The following is a 26,403-nucleotide window of genomic DNA, read 5'->3' as shown; positions in this document are numbered from 1 at the left end:
CAGGGCACCATGTCCCAATGCAGCATAGAGCCGGAGGGGGGGCCCTCATAGGCCCCCAGGCTTGTGATAGGAGGGGCTGCTGGAAGGTCTCTGACATGCCCTGGAGACATCTTCCCCATTCTCTTGGTGATTAACATTTGACGTTACTTATGCAAATTTCTGCAGCCAGCTTAAATTTCTCCCCAGAAAATGGAGTTTTCTTTTCTATCCCATCATCAGGCTGCAAAATTTTCCAAACTTTTATGCTCTGCTTCCTCTCGAACACTTTGCTGCTTAGAAATTTCTTCTGCCAGATACCCTAACTCATCTCTCTCAAAGTTCCATGCATCTCTACGGCAGGGGCAAAATGCTACCAGTCTCTTTGCATAGCAAGAGTGACCTTTACTCCCGCTTCCAATAGGTTCTTCATCTCCATCTTGACCACTTCAGCCTGGACTTCACTGTCCATATCACTATCAGCAATTTGTCAAAGCTATTCAACAAGTCTCTAGAAAGTTCTAAATGTTTCCCACATTTTCCTGTCTTCTTCTGAACCCTCCAAACTGTTCCAACCTCTGCCTGTTACTCAGTTCCAAAGTTGCTTCCACATTTTTGGGTATCTTTACAGCAGCACCCCACTCTCTGTGGTACCAATTTACTGTATTAGTCCATTCTCAAACTGCTAACAAAGACATACCCAAGACTGGGTAATTTATAATGGAAACAGATTTAATTGACTCATAGTTCAGCATGGCTGGCTCAGGAAACTTACAATCATGGTGGAAGAGGAAGCAAATACGTCTTTCTTCATATGGTGGCAGGAGGGAGAATGAGAGCCAAGCGAAGGGAAAAGCCCTCTATTAAACCATTAGATCTCGTGAGAACTTACTATCACGAGAACAGGATGTAGGGAAACAGCTCCCATGATTCAGTTATCTCCACCTGGTCCCTCCCACGACACATGGGGATTATGGGAACTGCAATTCAAAATGAGATTTGGGTGGGGACACAGCCAAACCCTATCATACACTACATTAATATGAGAAATACATATTAAGACATGACCTTACACTCTGACAACATGGAATGGCAGCTGGGAACGTAGCCGTAGCAACTTATGAGGAAGGAAGATGGCCACCTGCGTGCTGTGTATAAACTGCATGCAGGGTAGGAGTAAAGGGGAGGCATGGGTGAAGCCAGGTCCAGAATAGGGATGCGATTTTGAAACACAGAGAACAGGAAGAGGATAGGATAAGAGCAAAGGCAGGGAGATGGGAAAGTTCACTGTGTGCTTCAGGTAGCGATGAGACCAATTTACTGGGGTGAAAGTCTGCAAGGCAGGTACCAAGGCAGGATTGGTAAGCAAGCCTTGGGCCCTTCTATATCCAGAGTCTGCACTTCGGCCTGAAGGAAACACGGATCGCTCAAGGTTTCTGAAGGAAGAAGCGGTGCACACAGAGATGGGACAGTGAGGTTGGAAAGGTTAGGGTTAGTGAGGAGGAAGGGCCCAGAAACGAGTTCATGCTTATTTTATCCGTTTTAAGAATCAGAGACCCAACGCCAGAAGATGGAGTGACTCGAGAGATACTTCATTTATAACACACATCTGTAATTTACAAAGGATTTTCGTTTACATGATCTCATTTTACCTTCAGAACAATTTGTAAAGGAGAACATTTGCCACATTCACAAGTTAAGGAACTGCTGCTCAGAAATGATGGTATTTACCTTTGGTAAAACCTTTGTTGGTTTTTGGGACACTGCCTTCTCCCTCCCCACCCACCCCATTATTCCTTCTCAGGAGACTTCTTCTGTATTTCTCCTTAAATATAGATGCCCTTAGGCCTGCTGTACTCTTTAGATGACCTCTCCTACTCTTGTGGCTTAAACTATCGCATCTAAACTGACATCTGCCTGACGTACTATACAGCTCAGACTTTTCCGCTGAGCACCTGACCTACATACACACAACAACCTGCTCAACTCTTGCTTTCATGAAGCATGTCCCAAACTTAAGTTTTACCCTAGGCTTGCTCTTCCTCCTGTATTCCCTATTCTGTCAAACAGTACGACCCACCGGTCCAGTGATGATCAGCAGTGCCCCCTGCAGCTTTTCTTTGGCTAATTTCAAATAATAAAACAGAGGGAGGAAAAGCATTGAGGCTAACCACTGGGGGAGGAGCACACTTCATCCCCAGGTGCACAGAAACACACCGGCAGGACTGCTGCAGGAAGGGGCTGGTGCTCAGCAGAGGGACAGGACTGGCAAAAGCCACCAGAGCTCAGAGGTATGTGAATCCTAAACACTCAGCATTATTTTTTAATACTTTGATTTTGGATTCCGATTTTAAATCTTTTTAAACACAGTCTGAATTTGAAGTCACTTCAAATATTTCTTTAAAAGCAATATTCAAACGATACAGGAATCTTGTACGATAGACAAACCAAATATTATTATTCTGATCTTACAATTCACTCACTCCACTCACTTATTTGTTCAGACATTTATTGAGCACTTCTTAAGGGCCAGGCATGGTGTGAGGCACTGGGATGTAACAGTGATTATGACAAAGTCCCTCAAGGAGCTCACAGTCTAATGGTAAACTACAGAGTAAACTGAGGCACAGAGTGGTAAATGACTTACCCAATGAGGTAGAAATAGCTAGGTATGTGAAAATGTGGGAGCAGAGCTGGAGAGAGGGCAAGGTACAGCTTGTCCTAAGTAAAACCCCTTGGACTGACTCAACAGCAAGGCTGCATACACAAACATTACAAAATCTACTTGCAAAAACCTGAAAGGAGTTTCGAATTATCACCATGACTGAATTCATGTTTCACAATGAATTCAGCTATTTCCTGATGGCATTTCTATCCTTGCCCCCAAAGCCACTGGGCATGCCACCAGTCTGCTGGGAGACAGCAATTAGGTAGACAGCTTAAAACCAAGAAGTATCTGACTCCAATTTTAGCACTGAAAACCATATTAAAATACTTTAATTAAATCCACAAACATAAATGTGTAGCACATCTATGATACTTCTACATGTAGAAGTTTGGAAAAAGTCTCTTCTAACCCTCATCCAGAGGATTCTAATAAGTTATAGATACCAAAGAGATTAGAGAATTTGTCTGTCACTTTCCATATATACATTATTTTGGCTGTACAAGGGTGAAAAGTGTCACTCAGACATATTTCGTAAGTAATCTCAACATTATACAGATATATACAAAGACATCACATTTAAATTCGTGTGTACATCTATGCAATGTACAACCGTAACTGCAAACATGAACCAGTGTAAGGCAATTTCTTTTGTGATATATGACATACTCCTTGAAGGGAAGGGTAGAGTCCACAAAGAACTGTCCATTTCAGCCTGACTGTCTGTCTTCATGACACTCTGTGATGAAGCTACTTCAGGAGGCAAGATGTCTATTTCACTGACAAAAAGCAGTGAATAATTATAAAAGGAGTTGTTTTCAAATGTGGAAACCACAATTACTCAGTAATCTAAGTGGTGAACTCCTCAAAGACACTACTGGCCATGATGCCGCTACTGAGAACGAGAGCACTTCATGGATAATTTATTGCTCTGAGAATCAAATTTGATGCGTAATTCTCCACGAAGATATTCCCAAAAAACTCAGTGATACATAAATTCTCAAATTCTCAGTTGCTTACTTCAAGCAATTCTTCACTTTGCTGAGGATTTTCTTCTGGAAAAGAACACGAGAGAGAAATACACCTAAGTGAAGGTCTGATAGGCAAATACGTAAAAGAATACACAATCTGACTACTTCAGAAAACCCTGAAGATGCCTGGTCAAGAACACGTATTCTCAGGTTAATGGCATAAGGCTAATTTTTTCAGCCTCTCAAGAATAAACTGGAACTCTAACTTGTACCTGAAAGCACCCGTCCGAGAATGGAGGAAGCCTTCCCTTATTAGGGCTTTATTAGTTTCTTTTGGAGCCGTCACGACTCCCCCAGTCTTCGTAATCCTTGTGTCTTTGTGCTGTTGTCTGCATGTGTGCAACAGCCCCCTCTTCTGGTCATTACAGGTATTCTTCGTCAGTGAAAGCTTCCTGTCGGTCCAGCCTGTGGCTCTGCAAGGGCCAGCTGAAGACCACCCTGGCCCGCAGTGCTTGTCAAGTTCTCCAGTTGGCTGGGTCTTCGTTCGGATGTCGGTGGAGCTGTTGGCTGGGTACTGTGATGGCTTCTGCCCAGGCCGGTCACAGGATGCTGGCCCCCTGCTCAGGCAATTCCACTATTTGGGATCTGCTGTTGGACAGCACTGCAAGCTGGGTTCCGAGGTTAGATGGAGTCACTGCTCTGGCCAGATGGGTCCAGAGGCGACGTCCTTAGAAATGTGCAACTGAGGACTGACTCTTGTGGAGTGGGCTGTTGGCTGAGTTGAGTGGGTATTTGACTGCCTGGGTCAAGCAGGTCTAGCCCCTTCCCTTCTCCAAGATGTGCAGAAGGGGAAGTCTCCCGGCCGGGTCATGGGCAGGCTCTTTGGCCGAGTGGAGCTGCTGTTTGACTGAAAGCCTGCCCTATTCAGAGACCATCGCAAGTTGTATCACCATGGGACCAAACAGAATTCTAAGTTTTCACTGCTACCAAAACTACAGAAATTTAACTATAGTGTTCACAGAAATATTCTAAACTACAGTAAGAGTTATGTAGTAATTTTTTACTCATGTTTTTGTGGCTAGGAAGAGTAAAAATATCTTAAGGCCATAATACACATTAATAAAATTATGCATGCTTAATTAAAATACTGTCAGAATCACTGGTATATTTACCTTCCTCAGGGCCTTCTGGATGAGTGCTCTCAGATGAAGAGGTCCCGACACCTTCAGACCTTTTGTTACTGGTCTGACCCTGCTCCACTTCACACAAATAGACATCGATAGGTCCGTTGGTGCTCCTTATGTGCACTGTGATAGAGTCCTAGCAAAAGACACAGGAATCGTCAAGATGAATGAAATAATAAATCATATTTTTTCACTCACTAGAACTGCAAAAATTTCGAGACATTTGAGAAAATCACCTTAGCTGTAGTCACATTACAGCACTGGCCAGTTCCCATGCTGAAGACAGCTACATGTGATCCTGCAGTAATGGCTTCAGAGCTATCATGTGAAAACCTCAGTACTCAAGAGCCTGTCTTTTTCTACTCAGGAGCTGACCCTTCGAGGAGGCCGTATTTCAGTCAAAAATCAGTGTTTTGATGACACAGAACTCTAGAATACCCTAGAGTCTCACAGGATAAATATGTGCTTGGATTTCCAGACCAATGAACAGGTCTTGAGATAATGGAAGGGCCATTGTTTTGTCCAGTTGAAAGAACAGGAAAAGATCAAAATATATCTCAAGTAAAACGTCAAAAAAATCGTTTAGATTATTTATAAAGGACTGTAATTAACTCATTATGATATTCACATCCTTTGATTTCAGATTTCCTCAGGATTAATCAAAATACTTTTTTTCCGTAAGATATCAGGCAACTTGAGTGCTTCTACTGGGAATTATGCTAAATTCTTAAGGAACAGCCCCAGTTATAAATGATTGCTTTAATTGGGAGCTGCTTCAACTATAACAAAGTCTGTTTTCTCCCCTTTAATGCAGTTAGGCCTGGGCTAGACACACATACACCACTGCTCCCTCCCACTCCACACCTCACTGTGATCTTATACCAGGGTGAGTCTGTGGAGATGCAGCCTCTCAGACGGTCTCAGAGCCTCACCTGTCCTTGCTATGACTTCCTGGTACTACAAGTGGGCTAGAGAATATCTGTGCTCAGCTTCTAGAGTGCCAGGTCACAACTGGTTTGAATGATAAATCCTGTACAATTTAATAGATATTTCTAAACAATAACATTCCACTAAATTAAGTGTTGTCAAACTTCCATAAAGGCTGAGATGGTAAATATTTTTGGCTTTGCAAGTCACACTATCCCTGTCACAACCTTTTAACTCTGCCACTATAGTATGAAAGCAGTCAGAAACAATATGTAAACAAATGTGCATGTGGCTGTGTCCTAATCAAATTATTTCTAAGAAAAAGGAGCAGGCCGGATCTGACCTGAGGGCCAGTTTGCCACCCATCACACTAGGTCCCCAGATCTTCACGGTCAGGCTCTGGCCAAGAGGGCCCATGTGCAGAGACTTTAAATAGGACTCTAAGAGAAGCCTCAGGTATGATCAAAGGCTCAGCCAGATTTAGCAATTACAGTCGGAAGCAGCTCACAGCATAGGGAAAAGCCAAAAATCCATTAGTCTCTGCAGAATGAATTATTATGCCCCAAAGTAAAGATGTGTTGATTAGCAGTTTCTTAAAAATAAAACAACTAGGAAACATCACCAAGAAATCATAACTTGAGTGTGACTGAGGTAAATGAAAGCCAGCCCTTAACCCATACACTGTGGAGTAATACAGGGCTCACTTGAACAGTGGTCTGCTGGGGACAAAAGGAAAAACGGGTCAAGAAAATATTCTTCGCTAGGCAGGAGGCAAACCCCCAGGGCAATGCAGAGGGCTGCACTATGAGCACCGATGGGTCTATCAAGGCTGTCAGTCTTGAGGATGTGTCCCAAGAATGGCCACATTCCTTGGTTCTGATTCTGTCCTCATCAAGCAGCCTTCTGATGCAATTATCTTTCAATGCAAATTTTTCTGCAAGGGAAAGAACGCACTGAGCAGCTGGCGGCTGACAAAAATAATGTTCATTTACACAGAAATCCTACTTTTCCATTTTAAATTCAGAACCTAGCGTCCTGGTTTATTCATCAGTCTTTCAAGAGTTTGTTAATTCCCCAGTGCCTTGGCTGAGACCAGACCTTACTTTTGGAACTTTAAGATGGGCCAATTCTTGGTGATTCTTCTAAGAAGCACTGCAGTACAACAGTGAAAAGCAAACTATGAAGCCACACTAACTGGGTTTGAATTCTGGTGATCCTGAAAAATTAACTCATCTTTGTGAGCTTTTGGCTCCTCATCTTTAAGATAATAATGACTACTTGACTTGTGTTAGTTGAAGCAAGTTAAAATGTGTGAAGTGCCTTGAGCAGTATCGGATGTACAGTGCACGTGCACACAACGGCTCTTAAGTATGACTGCAATAAATCACAGCCTAAGCACTCGGCCCTCATCCCTCTTTAAATCTTTTTAAAAATGCAGGGTTACCTACTTCTCTGGGAGCTGGAACATCCAATCTGGTTTCTGCTGGAGCTTTAACTGCAATGACGATCTGTTCATGGAAGGCCTGAATGCTATGAATGTCTTGATAGGTCACATATGCTAGTGTAAAACTCAGTCAAGGATCTCTACACAGAATGCTGTTTACTGGGGAGGTAATTTATCTCTAGTAATTCAGCTAACGCAAGGGTAATGTTAGAATGTTTTTAGTTTTTATGAGATACAAGTTCACCATTAAGGAAAGCAGTAAAAAAAAAAATTCATTGATAATCTTTATTATTCACATAAAATTAAGATTTTTATGAAGGGTTTTACAATATTTACAACTCAACCTAAAGAGTTTCTTTAAGCTCTACTATTATGATTATGATGGCAATTTCTGGAGAAAAATATTAATAAAGTCTGAGTCCCTAACACAAATACACCACATGAAGAAATTCAAATTTTCACCCTATTCCCTTTTCAGGTATAGTAAGCTAGATCTTACTATAACTTTGAGAAAAAACACTCAGGGCTTTGACAAGAATCCCCTAAAATGAAAGATGGAAAAAAATCTATAAAAAGGCATAAACGACTTAGGGATTAAGTTTCTCAAGACTATCATGTATGATGTTACTTCATCCAAAATTATTTTCCATCTCACTACCTGAGTCTTTTTCGTCTTGTTTCACTGTGTTGCCTCAAATTTTACCAATTAAGTGATTTACTGGATTTCTCTAGCATTTTTTTTTCTGATTGGCTGCAGTAATGTTGGTGCTTATTTTTTCTTTTCCTTCCAGTACCTGTACTGTGGGAATAGGTTTTTGACTGCTGGAGAGAGTTTTAAGTAAATATGAGATATGGGATAGCTCAGAATCAGTGAGCCCCTCAAAGGGTGCCACAGGGAACAGCACAGCATATAGGTTTAAGACACCCAGGAGGTCAGTACCAAAGACAAGGCTCCCCCAGCCCCACCCCCCAGCTCCCTGAGACACTGAGTTTCAAAGCAAAACTGCTACTAAGCAACAACGCGCTTCTGTGGACACAAATGGCAGTTTAAGCACCACTTCAATGGCAATTCACTGTTTCAGAAATCAACTTCCATTCACAAATTTCTAGGAAAAACATGAACTTCACAAAAGCCAACAAATATTTTATTATCCTTATAGTATTCAGACTATAAAAATGAATACTCACCATTTTAAGTGGTACCATCAACCTTGGTTTGATACTGTACCCCTGAGGTCATCATCCAGAATTTAATCTAAGAAATGCCACACAGAAGTTAAAAAACCTACTGTTTGTGTATGTTTGAGGTTATACTACTACCAACTTTTACCTAACTTTTTTTTTTTTTTTTTTGAGACGGAGTTTCGCTCCTGTTGCCCAGACCGGAGTGCAATGGCGCCATCTCCGCTCACAGCAACCTCGGCCTCCCAGGTTCAAGCGATTCTCCTGCCTCAGCCTCCCAAGGAGCTGGGATTACAGCCATGTGTGCCACCACGCCTGGCTAATTTTGTATTTAACTTTCAATGGTCTAATTTTATATCTTAAATATATAAATTAAGTCCCCAAGCTGAATCTACTACTTAAGTAATCTGTTTTGGAAGCAGAAATTTTAAAAAGGTATAGACTTAAAGGATATCTTTCATTTTCTTTGTCATCTGTTAACTCAAACAGCTGCTGAGCACAATCCTTAATTAACTCATCCAAAGCATCTTCCATTGCTGATAAGTCAGAAAGTTCCTCCTGTAGCTTCTTTTGTTGGGGAACTGCTCCAAAATTGCTAAGATCAGATCCTCTTTAGAAGAAAAAAAATGTCAGCATCAATACCAACTAGGAGATAACAAAGTAATTTCAAGTTAGGTTATTGGAACTTCTCCAAATGTTTGCCATAAGTGTTTTCCACAACCATAGAAACTAGGGACTTTTAACTTCTGCCGTCTTTGTTCTAGACAGCAATTATTCCTTCTGTACATAAATTATTTATACTTCTTCATCTTATACAGTCTTTTTCAAAAAAATACATTACAACCTAACAGAAATTAATAACAGCAGAGGCAGCCTAAGGAAATAAAAAGGGCACTGAACTAAGAGTCAATAACACCCAGCTTCAGCCTCAGTCCTAGTACTTACAACGCAGCTTCTGATAAGTTATAATCGTACAGTACTTGAGTTCCTACACATGAAAACAAAGGGTGGGCTAAATGACAGTGCCTCTGCTAACATGTGAGGAGTCTGTATTTTTCCCTAGTGTACACATTCTGTCTGAATATAATGATTATACTCATCATTTAAAAAAAGACATTATTTTCAGGCCAGGCATGGTGGGTCACGCCTGTAATCCCAGCACTTTGGGAGGCTGAGGCAGGTGAATCAACTGAGGTCAGGAGTTATAGACCAGCCTGGCCAACATGGTGAAACCCCGTCTCTACTAAAAATACAAAAATTAGCCGGGCGTGGTGGTGTATGCCTGTAATCCCAGCTACTGGGGAGGCTGAGGCAGGAGAATCACTTGAACCCAGGAGGTGGAGGTTGCAGTGAGCCGAGATTGTGCCACTATACTCCAGCCTGGGTGACAGAGCAAGACCCCGTCTCAAAAGAAAAAAAAAAAAAAAAAGACATATTTTCTTTAGTTATTAGTGCCTACTCCAATATGATATGACCAGGCAACAACTGATTTTCATTTTTTTCTTTCAATCTTAATGGAAAATAAATAGGGAAAGGTCCTTGCCTTTATCTTTTACTTGGTAGTTTTCAAATCTGATTCTAATTAGTGATTCACAATGCATGCCGATATAAACTCCTAAAGTGTTTTTTAGTGTTATTTAGTAAACATGCTTAAATTAGAATTCAACCTGTACTTCTGTACTATTGAAAAAATTACCTCCTTTATGAATCCCTTTCCTCTAATAACTAAGTTAATTATTTAGCGTCATTTTATGGTCTTTGCTGGTAGGTTTTCATTTGCCTGAGAGGTCACTATGTACTTATTTGCTGTAACTATTTCTCCCTGTCCCCAAATACTTGCCTATTCTAGGTCCAACAGCATTCTTATGTGTGCACATACAGATACCTTTATCTATGTCAATGTCTTAAGCTTCCCTTTCCATTGGATTTCTCCTCATCATGTCAAGTCTTTAGCAACTGTCTTTTAGACACTGTCTGATTTTTTTTTTTTTTTAATATTCAAGGCAGTATTTTAAACACCTCGCTACGTCATAATCTCCTGGGCTACCTGTTGAGAATGTACTTTCCTGCTTTCCCTCAGACCTACCGAATTACAACTCCAGAGGCAGTAAGCCTCTAGGTGTTTACTACACTTCTGTGTGAAAACCACTGTTTTACAACCTTAACAAATTTTCCCAATACCAATAATCAATTGGAACTGAGGAAATACTTTTTAAAAAATTTATGTACTCTCTAGGATGATGCAAGAAAATTTTATAGAATTCTCTTCTAACAAGAAGTCGTACCTTTGTATTATATTGTCAAAACACTGCCACTATCTAGTTTAAGCATGGAATTGTCACTTGATGAGAAGGAACAAAAGCCACGAAAAAGTTTGAAAGCAACTCACATCCATCTAATATGGTTCTTGGATTTCTTTTCAACGAGGTCGATTCCATCTAAGACATTGGTGATGTCATACACTCTCCGCTTTCGGACTCCCAGTTTCGTTGCAACCTTGTTTAAGTCAAGAATACCCCCGGGAGCAGATCTGACAAGATCCATAAATTTTCGAGTTAAATAAACCAGTGATACATCAAAACGAGGTCTCTTCACTTTTAGAGCTTCTGGGAAACAAAATAAACATATTTGTAAAATTTTAAATAACATTTCTCAACTCATTTTTAAAAATCATCTGTTTCCTCTTGATCAGATAGCAGACATCTACAGAAATGCCTACACATTGACCAAATCAAAGCTGGTTTCTATGAAATAAATCTCTTAAATTGGAGAAAAAATTCACTGGCCTATCCTGACTCTAAACAAAGGCTTTAGATTTAAACAAAGGAGGATTTGAAATATGCAACCAGTGTCCACCGAACATGTGGACTTTTACAAGTCTACTGTATCTTCTCGGACAAAGCAGTGAGATTAATTTGCATCCATACCACTCTCAGGAATAGAATTACACATGATTTTTAAAATTAAATTTCTCATTTGGTCTTCAAGTTAAGGAATTCTTTACAAAGCAAAGGCAGAGAATTGGCGGCTTTTTTTCCCCTTTTAATGACTCTCTCCATGTCATAGTGTAAGTTGTCTGATGAATTTTTTTGAAAGAGCCCAAACTAGTCTTCTATTAAGACAATTATGACATACCTCGAGCAACAGTGGTATCTCTCTTTTTTTTTTTTTTTTTTGAGAGAGTCTCGCTCTGTTGCCCAGGCTGAAGCTGGAGTGTAGTGGCGCGATCCTGGCTCACTGCAACCTCCGCCTCCAGGGTTCAAGTAATTCTCCTCCGGAGTAGCTGGGATTACAGGCATGCACCAGCACGCCGGGCTAATTGTTTTGCATTTTTAGTAGAGACGGGGTTTCACCATATTGGCCAGGCTGGTCTTGAATTCCTTCCTGACCCTGTGATCCACCTGCCTCAGCCTCCCGAAGTACTGGGATTACAGGCGTTAGAGCCACCGCGGCTGGCCCAGTATCTCTATTTTTAAAAATATTCACTACCCTATATTAATTTAACAGATAGACAGAAAAAAAATCCCTTAATTCCCTCACTCACCTACTATAATGACTGGGGTTTTCATACACACACACACCTCTAACACATTCACACTTGTGTGCCAATCATATATATAGTTTTTAAAAACAAAAATAGGACCATGCAATTTTGCAACACGTTCTTTTAACTCCATATTGTGAACATCCTGACATGTCAACAAATGTATTTCGACATTATTCTTAATGGCTGCATGCTTAACTGTATGCAGTATTTGCTATTTATCCCAATATTAGAAATTCAGACCATCTCCAACTTTACGATTTTGCTTCATATTTCAATGAACCTTTTTGTTGCGAAACTATTGTATGTCCCCTTAACTGGACATTTTTAAGGAATTTTGATATGTGCCGCTAAACTGCTCTGCAGGTTGTGGGTTCTATCCATTCTATGCAGTATACACGGGCCTCATCTCGCACGCTCGCCAGAACTAAGTATCTTGTCATCTTTTCCAATTTGATACTAAGAAAAAGTTCTTATGGCTTGGTTTGCAGAAAAAATAATTTCTAAAATAACTTTGTCACTCTGGTGTGGAATATATGACTTTCTTTTTCTCTACTTCCACAGCACACCACAGTCAGTATGCCTCAAAGAAATGTCCATCCTACCTTCAGTCAGAAATGTCCTTACTCAGAACCTCCACAATGTCACATTTAGTTTAAAGACCACTGGCGGTTACTTCAGGAACAAAGGTACATATTTCATAATATAAATGTCTTCTCTCTGGAGCCCATTCCTACACTTAAGATTAAATAGGCGTAAATTAGGAATTTAAAAGGATTTTTAATTGGAAGTAGAGGGTCACAATTCTACAACAAACTCAGGAAGATTACAAATGAGAAATTCTAACTTTAAAAAGCATATATTTAATTATACTAATTATTAACAAGGCATGGTCTTATATGCTCAGGATAAGCATGTTTCTACGTTATTTTATAAAGAACATGTACAACGGAACACCAAAAACGTGACAGTTGCTGAGGGGATATGAATAGGATTACAGAGGTCTTCACACCAAAGCAATTCCGTAGTCTAATAAGGAACTCTATTATATGTCCTGAGGTAAGTGCTAAGAGAGGTATTCAAAGTCACCCGATGGCAAGAAATCAAACCTTCACTGGAGGGGGAAACTGGGAAGGCCTCTTGATGGGAGTACACTGGGCATAGGGAACAGGAAGGCGAATGGGCGGTGTTTGCCCACTCTGACAGAGGGTGAGGGGCTGAAGTGAGGGAGAGGAAACCACACCTCAGAAGACAAAGCAGCCTTAGAGAACCTGGGGTGCTTTGGGGATCACAGGTGGTGTAGCTTGTGCTGTGGAGGAGGGCGGCAGCATGCTGGAAGAAGAGGCTGCGGCATTAAGCAAGAAACAGCCTACAAGGGCCTGGTCTGCTCTGTCTACCCATTCTCTACTGCCTTGTTTCTTTTAATATGAAGTGGCTTATGAATTTAATGCAAACACTTAAAATCAAATATACAAGGAATCAGGGTTTTCTCTACATGTAAAAGAGCATCACTGAAGAACTTAGGTTGAATGATATCATAATCCAATTTCTGTATTAGACAAATCCCCCTGGATTTTTCCAGCATCCAGGTTGGAAAGCCTGGAAGCTGACTGCCTTCTAAGAAGGAGACCCAGCAACTTCAGCTACAGAGGAAGTTAGACCCTGAACGAGAAGAAGCAATTCAACGTTGTGGTAAAGACTCTGGGCTCTTGCGTCAGAGAGGTAAGAGATTCAACCCTGACTCTGAGCAACTCACCTCAGCCTCTCTGGGCCTTTATAAAGTAAGAATTCTAATCCATACCTATATTTTGAAAGGTCATTGTGACAATCCATGCAGAGAGCTTAATACAGTGCCAGGCACTGTATGAGCTCAATAAATGTTAGATATTATTATAAATTGGTGGTATGGGACAGATGCAAGAAACACATCAAAGGTGAAGCTGACCAAACTCAGTGACCAACTATGGGTGAGACTGGGGCAGGCACTGAGGCAAAACTAAGGGTGAGTATTTCTAAGATTCACACTGACTTATCGATGCACTATGTATCCACTGAGATTAGGAAGCTGAGGTGGGGCGGTCTATCATGGAAACTTCCGGAAGAGGGAACTAGAGCCATTTACATCCTATCTCCTCTAACAGATACCCTAAACATTAACCTAAGATAAGGGACAAGAAGGAAAGAGTACATTTCTCTCCCAGGAGGAATTCTGAGAAAATAGCCTTAAATACAGACTGTTCTATGGAGAATAAACTGGCATTTGTGCACATGATTCAACCCATAACCTCAGGAGTTGTTACTAAAACTTGCAACTTTACATTTCAGTGTACACATAACAAATTGTATTTCAGTTTCTCATCAACTCATACACTTAAACAAATCATTTTAATCATAAGAAGTTCAAACTAACAAAACCTAAAACCTATTCAGGAATCAACTTACTTCTCATGGACACATATTGTACATTATCTTCTAAATTAATCCTTATTTTTGATGGCTGAAAAAAAAGATAAAAAATTTAACTTAGTGATTTTAAAACAACAATGCAAACAAATAGCATTTTACTCAATAGTATAAAGGTCTGGGAATATGAATATGATAATTACTGGCTGGGCACAGAGGCTCACGCCTGTAATCCCAGCACTTTGGGAGGCCGAGGCAGGTGCATCACCTGAGGTGAGGAGTTCGAGACCAGCCTGGCCAACATGGTGAAACCCCACCTCCACTAAAAATACAAAAATTAGCTCGGCATGGTGGCAGGCACCTGTAGTCCCAGCTACTTGGGAGGCTGTGGCAAGAGAATCGCTTGAATCTAGGAGGTGGAGGTTGCAGTGAGCCAAGATCACGCCACTGCACTCCAGCCTGGGCAACACAGCAAGACTCCGTCTCAAAAAAACAGAACAAAACAAAAAAACATGCACACACACAAAAAATATACTGAATACATCAGGTACGATCATTACAACACTGTCCCTGACTTGGGAAAGCTTAGTAGAGATAGAAGATCTATCTCAACCAACACATGCTCACTCCTTGCTATTATTAAGTATACGCGGTTCCCCAAAATTTGCTCACAAGCTTTCATAGGCAGCTATGCATTCCCATTATAATTAATGTAAAAACAGCAGCATTTCTAACAATGGAAAACAATGCATGCTGTGGATAACTAGAAACTTTTGCATTAGATAAAAAGTTTCTTTTAAATTCCTGAAACAACCAGGAAATCAGTAGAAGCTCCATTATCAATGCTCACCATTTTACCAGCTATTTAGAGGCTCTGAAAGTTTGCATAAAACTGGTAGTAACATTTAGAAACTGTTTTTCTGTAAAAAATAAATAAAATGAAACCAAACCTTAAAATGAAAGCCTATGAACAGAAACTCCTAGTAACATCAATGTTAATGTGCCTCCAGACGGGCTGTCATCAGGTTTAGCTCTTATCTAAGAAAAAACTGGCCATAAAGCAAAACTGGGGCAAGTGAATTCATAGGTACTCTAAGAAGAGAATCAACAGTAGTACTAGGGATGCACCCAGACAGGAAAATCACAGAAGGATTCATGGTGAAGGCAGCCCTCAGTTGAGCCTAGCCCAGCAAGCCAGATTTGCCTGAATAAACAACTGTGGGGAGAGAAGGAAAAAGACAGGATTGTGGTACCGGAAATGAACAAAGGTGTGAAGATGTATATGGCACGGCATGTTTCTGGGAACCCACTGAAGTGGTCAGTGCGTAAGTGACTTGACTTTGAAGCTGGGAGGACATGCTGGCACCACATAAAACTAATGCTAAAGAGTTTGGACTTTATGTCATAACCAGTAGAGAATCACCAAAGGTTTCTGAACCAGACTAGGACATAATTAAGTAAATGGTTTAGAAATATAAGTATGGCAGCAATATGGCAAAAGGACTGGGAAATGAGGAAGCCTGAAGGCAAGGTGAGCAGTTAAGAAGCTCTTTGTTTATACTGGTGTTAACAATATCCTTGGCACAATGATTTCCTTATCATCTATGACAAGATGATAGGATCTATTAACAAATCACCCCAATATGGAATACTCCCATCGAGACAGAATCCCACTGTAAAATTAACTTAGTTGTTAGAATTGAACACGTAGACCTGCTAGGGCATGCACCACTGGAGCTGGGAATGCTGGCCTTGGGGGTAGGGACTAGGTCTGGCCAGCTCTCTCAAACAGTGCTGACAATGGTGACTTGTAAACATGGTATCCAACAGTGAAACTCTGAAGCAGTCCTATCAAAGTCAGACATTAGACAAGTGCGACCAACTGCCATTGCTATTTTTACATTTAACCCCTCTGCTAATAGTATGAGACGGGCCAGCTACTGTAGCAAGATTCTTGAATGGAAAAAAAAAATCCATCCTTATCACATTGATTTGAAACACACATAAACAAATATCCTAAATTCTTATATATAAGCTCAGAGGGGCCTTGCTGCAGAGGTTCCCGTTCTTAATTCAGAGTAGCAGGCCCAGGACTTACACACTCTACTTACTGGCTCCCAAAGAGGCTGCCTCCCTAGCTATGCATTCTAGGGCGTCTTCTCTGCTACACACCTCCCTACCCATCTCATCTAGACAGTGGATCACAGGTTGATACAGAAATAACACTTCAATTAGGCATAATATGAAAAAAGATGGCTTTGTTTTCCCTATTCTTTGCTATTAATGCAGTTCCATTACATATTGGCTATACCGATGTATGTGGGAAAACAGTCTCCAAGAGCATTCATTTGTTTTTTTTTCCTCTTCAAATACAAAAACACTCTCTTTATCTTGGAGGAATCACAACAGTACCATTGCCCCTCAGGGGCAGACATCATATACAGACATATAGATAGAAACATAAGTCCAGGCGTGGTGGCTCATGCCTGTAATCCCAGGACTTTGGGAGGTGGGGTGGGGGGAGGAGATCACAAGGTCAGGAGTTCGAGACCAGCCTGGCCAACATAGTGAAATCCCCGTCTCTACTAAAAATACAAAAAATTAGCTGGGAGTGGTGGTGGGCACCTGTAACACAAGCTACTTGAGAGGCTGAGGCAGGAGAATCGCTTGAACCCGGGAGGCAGGGGTTGCAGTGAGCTGAGATCGTGCCATTGCACTCCAGCCCAGATGATGGTGCGAGACTCCGTCTCAAAAAAAAAAAGATGATAAATAGGCAGATTGTTTGCATGCTAGCTGCAAAATGAATGGAGAAGTCAGAGGCTTACAAAATGAAAATCACTCAGGCTGATCTTGTGCCCTGACAGAGTATACAGCTCTCTAGGAACCAGCATCTTCTGGGGCAAGTCAGCACATTTTTTCAAATTCCAAGCTATTTCACCACTGCTCCAAGTCCCCTATTTAAAGACCTATACTTTATTGTGTAGCTTTGAAGAGCTGCTTCAAAGGTGGAAAAAAAAATAAAAGATGAAGTTTAGGGACTAAAATGCTAAGCATTGCCTCCAAGCTGGTTAAACCTTTCTCTATACAGATATTTCTCTATACCAATTCTGTTTTGGGGAGCAATATTCCTTCAAGAGGTCTTTGGAAAGGTTATTGCATTCTCACCCATTCAAATTTTCCTTATTTTTCAATATGCAGACCAAGTTCTACCTCCAATCAATGCTATTTTCTCCCTTCTCAGAAGTCCAGATCCTCTGGGACCCTCTTTCCCGTTTGTCCATGGACAACAACTTCAGATTCTCTGGCCTTTGGACTCTAGGAGTTACACTAGCAGCCTCCCAGGTTCTCATGCTATGGACTTGGACTGAGCCATGCTACCAGCATCCCAAGATCTCCAGCTTGCAGCCAGCCTATTGTGGGGCTTCTCAGCCTCCAAAATCATGAGCCAATTTCCGTAATAAATTCCCTCTCATATACCTACATGCAATCATGCATCTTCTCAGAATTGTCATTAGGCGATTTTGTTGCGTGAACATCATAGAGTGCTTAAACAAACCTAGATGGTACAGCCCACTACACACCTAGGCTACACGGTATAGCCTATTGCTGCTAGGCCACAAACCTGTAGAGCATGTGACTGACTGAATACTGTAGATAACGGTAACTAACACAATGGTATTTGTGCATCTAAACATAGAAAAGGTAATGTTTGGTGCTATGACCATTATGATGGCTACAATGTCACCAGGTGATAGAAATTTTTCAGCTCCATTATAATCTTACAGGACCAGAAACCTAATACAGATTTGGTACCAGAAGTGGAGTGAGTCATACTTTGCACCTCACCTTTAGGGGTCTGCTGGGACTTAGGTCTAGTAATAGGTCTAGAAGCAAAGAGGGGTGGCGGGGTGGGTCCTGATGAGAATCAGCATTGTCTTGCCCAGGAACTGTTTCAGAGGAGGCCATTACTATCTCCACAGGCAATGCAGAATTAATCCCCTTAGACAGGGGTGGAAAGGATGATACCACTGTAGGTGGAAATGCTACTGCCCCTCTGGCAAACAAGACTCATCAGAATTTAGGGGCTCAATGTGTCCAGCCTCATCTTCCCACATGATCCCATCCAAACTTGCAGGACCCCACTCTTTCCCAACCAATACCCTCACTTTAACAGTAGATGCTCTGTGAGGCTAAGAGAGTTCAACTTTCTATTTTATTTATTTATTTATTTATTTTTGTGATGGAGTTTCGCTCTTGTTGCCCAAGCTGGAGTGCAGTGGCGCGATCTCGGCTCACTGCAACCTCCACCTCCTGGGTTCAAGTGATTCTTCTGCCTCAGCCTCCCAAGTAGCTGGGATTACAGGCGCACGTCACCAAGCCTGGCTAATTTCTTGTATTTTTAGTAGAAACGGGGTTTCACCACATTAGCCAGGCTGGTCTCGAAATCCGGACCTCAGGTGATCCACCCGCCTCAGCCTCCCGAAGTGCTGGGATTACAGGCATGAGTCACCATGACTGGCCAAGAGTTCAACTTCCATTGTAATTTGGCCAGTTGCATGATGAAGGCTTGTGTTTGGGTTTTCAGCAATTTCAGCCCCATGGCTACAGGATAGAAGATTCTAACCCAGGGCACACTTAGAAACTTTTAGGTCATTTATGTGGAACTCCAGCCATGAAACTGAATCCCTGAGCTCATCCTTTTCTTTCATCACTTTGTCCAAAGACAACAGGAGCAACCAACCAATGTCATTATAATCCTTGTTTTCCCAAAAATATTTGAAAATATCACGTATAGTGTCACTAAATTCTTTGCCTCTTATAAGCAGTGAATTAGAATAAAAAGGCATTTATTTTGCATATCTATAAACAGTTTGTGTCATGGACTTCCAGTGCTCTCTCTACTATTAGAAGTAGAGCTCTTGGCATTTTTAGATTCTAATCAGATTAAAGAACCAATTCCAAAAACCCCAATTAAGGAAACTCATCTTTAATATTCTGTTTCCCAGAACCATTCCTGGTACCAAAATCTGTATTAGTATTGGTCTGTCTCTCTGGAGAGCCCTGACCAATACAGTAATAAATTCAATTCTGGATATAGAGTAGTCCACCCTTATCCCTGGGGGCTACATTCCAAGACCCCCAGTGGATGCCTAAAACTGCAAACAGTACCAATCTCTATATATACTATTTTTTCGTATACATACATACTTGTGATAACATTTAATTTATAGATCGGGCATAGTAAGAGATTAACAGCTAATAATAAAATACAACAATTATAGCAATAAACTACAATGAAAGTTATGTGAATGTGGTCTCTCTCTCAAAATATCTTATACTGTAGATCTTAGCGACCTCAGAATAAGATTTTTTTTCTTTCCTTACTAAGTCAAGAACTTAGATCTTTTCACTTAAAGGAAGCACTTCATCAATTCTCTTCGGCATACTGGAAGCATACTGGAAGCACTACTCTTGTGCTTTGGGGCCATTACTGAGAAAATAAGGGCTACTTAACACAAGCACCGTGACAGTTGGTCTGAGAATCAAGAAACAGCTACTAAGTGACTAAGGGCAGGGCGCAGTGACAGCATGGGAACTCTGGACAAAGGAAGATTCAGGTGCTGGGTGGTTCTGGACAGCTGGAGATTTCATGACACTACTGAGAATGGCAAGCAGTTTAAAACTAACGAATTATTTCTGGAATTTTCATTTTAATAGTTTAGGGGACCACAGGTTAACTGAAATAAAGAAAAGTGAAACCTCAGATGAGAGGGGACTAATAGGAGTTTGAAACCTAAGTGGGAAGGTCTAGTAGACAGCTGGAAAACCCGGAAGGAGATTTATAGATTTGGGAATTACGACATGGTAACTGAAAATACCAGAAGTGTATGTCTAAGATTTCAAGGGATGTATCTGCTGATACTACATGCAAACTAAGTGGTTTTTCCACAGTGAGCTTAGAGTTTTTATCACATTCTCAAATATTAAGACCACCAATACAGATGGTACCAATATACAGCTGACCCTCAAACAATACAGGTTTGAATTGTGTGGGTCCACTTAGAGGCCAATTTTCTTTACCCCCTGCCACCCCTTAGAGAGCAAAACCAGCTCCTCCTCTTACTCTTGTTCATCAGCCCACTTAGTGTGAAGACAAGGATGAAGACCTTTACGATGACCTAATTCCCCTGAATGAGTAGGATTTTCTCTTATTTATGATTTTCTTAATAACATTTTTCTCTTTAGCTACTTTACTATAAGAAAACAGTAACTAATACATGTAAATACAAAATATGTGTCCATCAACTGTTTACGGTATCAGTAAGGCTTCCAGCAAACAGTAAAGTTTTGGGGGAATCAAAGTTATATTCAGATTTTGAATTTCATGGGATTTGGTGCCCCAATCCCTGAGTCGTTCAACAATCAAATGTAGATGGTAACAAGTCATGGGAGGAGTGAATGAACTCCCCTAAGAAGAATGTGTAGAGATGGTAGAAGAGAACCCTGAATAATACCAACATGTGGCCAGCTGCAGAGGCTCACGCCTGTAATCCCAGCACTTTGGGGAGCTGAGGTGAGAGGACTGCTTGAGCCCAGGAGTTCAAGACCAGCCTGGGCCCCATAGGAAGACTCCCATCTCTAAAAATAAAAATAATTAGCCAGGTGTGGTGGCATGTGCCTGTGGTCTCAGCTACTTGGGAGTTGGAGGCAGAAGGATCACTTGAGCCTGGGAGGTAAGGCTGCAGTGAGCCATGATGTGCCACTGCACTCCAGCCAGGGTGACAGAGAGAGATCCTGTACGGGGGCGGGGGGGTGGGGAACAAAAACAAAAACAAAAAAACAAATCAACATGAAGGAATGGGAAGAGGATGAGGACAAGGAGAAGCCAGAGAAGCAGATGGAGCATCAAACGTCAAGGAAGCTCAAGGGAGGGTTTCTAACACGAGTGTTGTAGTCAAAACTACAACAGCTGCTGGAATTGACGAGCTTGTCGGTGACCTTGGTTAGAACGGTCTTACAAGTGTGCTTAGGATAGGGGTCCCCAGCAGTGGGTTGGCTGGTAATAAGAGGCCATCAAGTGGAAACAGTGAGTGTAAATAACTTTTTCAAGAAGTTTAGCTGTGAAAGCACTTTGGGAGGCTGAGGCGGGTGGATCATGAGGTCAGGAGATTGAGACCATCCTGGCTTACACGGTGAAACCCCATCTCTACTAAAAATACAAAAAAAAATTAGCCGTGCGTGGTGGCGGGTGCCTGTAGTCCCAGCTACTCAGGAGGCTGAGGCAGGAGAATGGCGTGAACTCGGGAGGCGGAGCTTGCAGTGAACCGAGATCAGGCCACTGCACTCCAGCCTGGGTGACAGAGCAAGACTCCGTCACCAAAAAAAAAAAAAAAAAAAAAAAAAGTTTAGCTGTGAAGAGGAAGAGAGACAGTAGATGGGAGGGGATATGGAATCAAGGGAGAGATCTTTTAAGATGGGGATGGATTTAGAATGCGGTTTTAGTAGTCAAGAATTTATCATCTGGAGTTAGACATTTGGAGCTTCAACCCAAGTTTCTACACTTATTATCCAGCCACAGGCAAGCCGGCGTTACATGCATCTCCAAGTCTGTTTTGGCAACCGTGAAACAAGAATATTAATCTTTTAGTATTATAAAACACTGCTGTGAGAAATGAGAAATTAAATGAGGCAATAATCACAAACTATTTGGTAGGGGGACCAGGCATAATGACTTGGGAAAATGTTTAATTACTACTAGTTATAGAAAGAAAGCAGGAGAGAAACTGAAAATATGGGGAGAGGTCGGGCTCGGTGGATCACCTGAGGTCGTCAGGAGTTCGAGACCAGCCTGGCCAACACGGCGAAATCCCGTCTCTACTAAAAATACAAAATTAGCTGGGTGTGGTGGCGCATGCCTGTGATCCCAGCTACATGGGAGGCTGAAGCAGGAGAATCTCTTGAACCTGGGAGGTGGGGGTTGCAGTGAGCTGAGATTGCGCCACTGCACTCCAGCCTGGGGAACAAAAGTAAAACTCAATCTCAAAAAAAAAAAAAAAAAAAAAAGAGAAAAAGAAAAGGAAAAAAAAAAGAAAGAAAAGAAAAAGAAAATGCATTTGTTGAAGGCCCTGATAACCGCGGGGAATACAGCATCTGGTCCTGAACAAGAGAAGAAATCAGCCTTTGCAGGAAAGGCAGCCAAATTTCCTAACCATTTTCTCTGTCAAACAGGTGGGGAGATAATTTGATGAATGGGAGCTGTGGCGTGGGAAATATAAAGCGTGGACAAGGTTTTAAACGGCTGCAGTAGAGCAGAAGGATGGGAGAGGAGGCAGAAGAACAAATGATAGGTTGCAGAGATACAGCTAGAGTCCATAGAAGGAGATAAACATGGACTCTCTAATGCAAAGTTGAGCAATTTTCTCCAACAGTGCTCTGAAGTTCCGATGTAAAAGCTCAGAAGACTGATACCACGTCTGTGAGCAGATGCTGAAAGCAGAAGGCGGGAGAGCGCAGTTCGCAGCACGTGATGGGCAGCGCCTGGCCCAGGGGGAGCAGACGACCCAGACGACGGCCAGCGGGGTTGGCGGCGGCGCGGGGAGGAGGGGGCCGGATTTGGGAGACCACCGCCCGTCCCCGTCCCGTCCCGGAGCTTACCAGCAGGCCCTCCACGTTGATGGGGTCTCGGCACCGACGGCGAACCGTCTCCTCCGTCGGGTCCAGGAGGAGACTGGGTAACTTCCTCGCCGGCCGCTGCTGACTCATGCTGCCCGGCCGGGCGTCCTGCTCCCCTCGCACCCCACGAGCTCTCCCGCCCTCTCGCGCTCAGCTCGAGCACCGCCCCCCACGCGCCGATTTCCAAGGGCCCAGCACCTAAGGGGCCCGCGGCTTCCTCCGAGGCGCCGCCCGGCTAGGCCGTCCCGCCCGCCAGTAAACGCGGCACGGCCTCACGTGCCCGGGAGCTCCCGACGCAGACGGAAAAGGAGGAGGGAGACCCGCGGATCTCAAGTCGCCCGGCCCGCCATCTTCCCGCATGCGCAGTGCGCCGCCCCCCTCTGCGCATGCCCGCCGCTGCCGGAGCGCTCCCACGCACCGATCCTCTCCCGGCGGCTGCCGCCCGGGAAACCTGGACCGCGGAATCCACGGAGAGGCTGGCAAAGGAAAAGGAAGAGGTGGAGCCGAATTCCAGAGGAAGGGAACAGGGGTGAGAGAAAAGAGGCAACCGGGAAAACGCAGCGCTCGCCTGGAATTCTCGACGGTGATAACTGAAAGTTCTGAGGTGATAACTGAAAGTTCTGAGCCGCAGAGATGTTCATTTATTTCTTTTTTTTATTTTAATTTTTTTTTTGGTCGCCCAGGCTGGAGTGCAGTGGCGTGGTCAGGGCTCACTGCAGCCTTGAATTCCCAGGCTCAAGCGATCCTCCACCTCAGCCTCCCAAGTAGCTGGGACTACATGCGCGCGCCACTGCGCCTGGCTAATTTTTAATTTTAATTTTAGTAGAGACAGGGTCTCAGTATATTGCCCTGGCTGGTCTTGAACTCTGGGGCTCAAGCCATCCTCCCACCTTGGCCTCTCAAGTGCTGGGATTATAGGCGTGAGCTACCACACCCAGCCTTCATTTATTCGTGAGCTCTGTTAGCGCATCTTACAGGCAGGTCAGTGTTGATGCTTAGTAAATGTGAGCAACCACACCATTGTGGAATCGTTTTACCTCTGCCTGCCCGCCTGCCTGCCCGCCCGCCCGCCCGCCCGCCTTCCTTCCTTCCTTCCTTCCTTCCTTCCTTCCTTCCTTCCTTCCTTCCTCCTTCCTGTTTGACGAATGAGTTATCGTTGACCTATAGTGTCAGATATTGGGGTGGGCACAGGCGATACTTATTCATTTGAATATGCCACGGGTTCAACCTCCAATTTCAGTGGGGACAGATAAGTAAACAGAGCATGTTAATTAAGCTGGAGCCAGAAGGTGTGTTTTCAAGTCCTGGCTCCCTCTACGTATAAACTAGAAGACCTTATTAAGCCAGTTACTTAATCTGTCTGTGCCTCAGTTTCCTTATTTGGAAAATGCAAATAATGACAATACTTACCTGATAAGGTTGTTGTGAGGATTAAATGGATTAATGGATACAGGTTGCTGTGATTAGAACAGAGGCCAGCACATGTTTGAAATAAAAAGGTAACACACCGTGGTATGTACAGAGTTGGAGGGAAACAACTGGTTAGACTGGGGGTTTCTACACAGCCTGAGGTGGGCGAGGTGAGGCAGGGAAAAATCCCCGAAGAAGCTGGTTCCCCACTAGACTGTGAGGTCAGAGGCCTTCTCTAATCTTTTTTTTTTTTTTTCTGTCACCCAGGCTGGAGGGCAGTGTCACGGTCATAATTCACTGTAGCGTCAAACTCCTGGCCTCAAGTGATCTCCCAGCTAAGACTCCCAAGTAGCTGAGAGTACAGGTGCATGCCACCATGCCTGGCTAATTTTTTTTTATGTTTTATTTTATTTTATTTTTTGAACTCCTTACCTTAAGCAATCCTCCTGCCTCAGCCTCCCAAGGTGCTGGAGTTATAGGCGTGAGACACCCATGCCTGGCTTCTAATCTTTGTATCTCTATCATCTAGCACAGTGTCTGGCAAATAAAACATGCTCTATTAATGTTTGCTAAATAAACGATGAGAAAAAAAGAGAACGTAGCGGAGGTCTCGAGAAGACTGCATATTGTTGCAGAATGGAGAATTTCCCAGAGCCGTTAGAAATGGCCATTTGAAGGCATTTATTCAGCATCTGCTATGTGTTTGGCATTCCACATGCATTTGCTTATGTAAATCTCATATCAAAACTGAAAGATAGGTATTTTTCTGCCCAATTTGCAGATCAGCAAAATTAAGATCAGCAGGATTACAAAAATTTACTCAAGGTCCTAGTAGGCAGTGGTAGAGGCAGGCTTTGACTCCACAACTGATTAATTAATTTGGCATTCAGATCTTTAGGAAGATTCTTCAAGGACGACTAGATTCTCTGCAACCAGAGTTGGGGTTGGGCAAGTAAAGGTGGGGTGTGGATCAGGACGGAGTAGCAAGTGGTCCAGGCTAAAGAAAGAGCATGAGCACAGAGCTGGGGAGAGTTGGGGAAATGGCACAATCCTCACACTTATTGTGCCTGTGACCTGGCTTTTCCCCAAGACATAATCTTCTGCACATTTTTTTTTTTGAAGCATCTCTCATGGGCCAAGCAGTAGGGTAGGTGTTGAGGGAAGAACTGAATCTGATGGGGCCTTACCTTGTGTTCCAGGGGCTACTAGCCTGGGGGAGATACATAAGCAGAAAGCATAAGTACTAAATTAGAGTATGTCTAACACACAATAGCAGCACAGCAGAGGAAGAAAAAATAATAACTGAATTAGTTGTAAACTACAGGTGCTTTTCCACATCTGCCTGTGAGGCAGCTATTTCAAGAATACTTTATAGAAGGCCGGGCATGGTGGCTCACACCTATAATCTCAGCACTTTGGGAGGCTGAGGCAGGAGGCTCACTTGATTGAGGTCAGGAGTTTGAGACCAGCCTGACCATCATGGCGCAACCCTGTCTCTTCTATAAATACAAAAATTAGCTGGGCGTGGTGGCAGGCGACTGTAATCCCAGCTACTAAGGAGGCTGAGGCAAGAGAATCGCTTGAACTTGGGAGGTAGAGGTTGCAGTGAGCTAAGATCATGCCACTGCACTCCAGCCTGGGTGACACAGCGAGACCTTGTCTCAAAAAAAAAAAAAAAAAAAAAAAAAAAAAAAAAAAAAATATATATATATATATATATATATATATATATATATATATATATATATATGAGGGTACAGAGGCTCAGAGAAGTTTGTTCCAGGTTGGGGACTCAAATACCAGGACTTTGGCCACTACATCCTTGGCTTTGTCCACCATGGCCTTACATTGATATACAGTCACAGTTCTGAGCACAGAAATTCTGGTATTTCCCAGTTCCAGCCCTGTTTTTGTGTATGCTTCCTGGGGCAAAATGGTGCTAGGGCAGAATGGGGCATGGGCTTTGGGACTTTCAAGTTAGGGCTGAAGACTATACTTCCCAGGGATCATTTTTAAAGTTAGGG

The 26,403-nt window shown here is 42.7% G+C and overlaps 2 protein-coding genes across 8 annotated transcripts in view; one reads left to right on the top strand and one right to left on the bottom strand.

The window, feature by feature from the left end:
- Window positions 1-4,774, top strand: part of LOC117979073 (putative postmeiotic segregation increased 2-like protein 2) — a 41,138-nt gene extending 36,364 nt beyond the window's left edge. The window contains exon 3 of the mRNA XM_055108241.2: window positions 4,041-4,774. Within this exon, the coding sequence (XP_054964216.1) occupies window positions 4,041-4,344 (304 nt within the window). The 3' untranslated portion in view covers window positions 4,345-4,774. The remainder of the gene's footprint in view (window positions 1-4,040) is intronic.
- On the bottom strand, window positions 1,548-25,947 carry E2F6 (E2F transcription factor 6). Of its 7 annotated transcripts, none has more exons than XM_003826975.4 (7): window positions 22,952-25,927; window positions 14,336-14,390; window positions 10,739-10,955; window positions 8,804-8,959; window positions 7,172-7,286; window positions 4,785-4,932; window positions 1,548-3,696 (listed from the first exon to the last, which is right to left on the bottom strand). In XM_003826975.4, exons 1-7 carry the CDS (start codon window positions 23,057-23,059, stop codon window positions 3,650-3,652), a joined length of 846 nt encoding a protein of 281 aa, XP_003827023.1. In that variant the 5' UTR covers window positions 23,060-25,927; the 3' UTR covers window positions 1,548-3,649. The 7 variants fall into 7 exon arrangements, with proteins under 7 accessions (XP_003827023.1, XP_008950567.1, XP_054964213.1 ...); XM_008952319.4 differs by having other exon boundaries at window positions 10,739-10,879; window positions 22,952-23,022; XM_055108238.2 differs by lacking the exon at window positions 22,952-25,927 and adding an exon at window positions 12,499-12,631 and having other exon boundaries at window positions 14,336-14,377.
- Window positions 25,948-26,403: the final 456 nt, after the last annotated feature.

Source organism: Pan paniscus, chromosome 12 (assembly GCF_029289425.2).
Source record: "Pan paniscus chromosome 12, NHGRI_mPanPan1-v2.0_pri, whole genome shotgun sequence".
Classification (NCBI taxonomy): Eukaryota; Metazoa; Chordata; class Mammalia; order Primates; family Hominidae; genus Pan; species Pan paniscus.
The sequence above is the reverse complement of the archived record's forward strand: the minus strand, read 5'-3'. Positions and strand labels throughout refer to the sequence as shown.

Bases quoted from the DNA above. Each gene is read 5' to 3' on its own strand.
- E2F6 (XM_003826975.4), bottom strand. From the start codon at position 23,059: ATGAGTCAGCAGCGGCCGGCGAGGAAGTTACCCAGTCTCCTCCTGGAC. The intron at 8,960-10,738 runs GTGAGTTGCTTT...TTTCTTCTAAAG, and splicing joins AAGAACCATATTAGATGGAT to AGGATCTGATCTTAGCAATT. The intron at 7,287-8,803 runs ATATCCTTTAAG...ACTGAGTTTTAC, and splicing joins GATGACAAAGAAAATGAAAG to ACTAGCATATGTGACCTATC.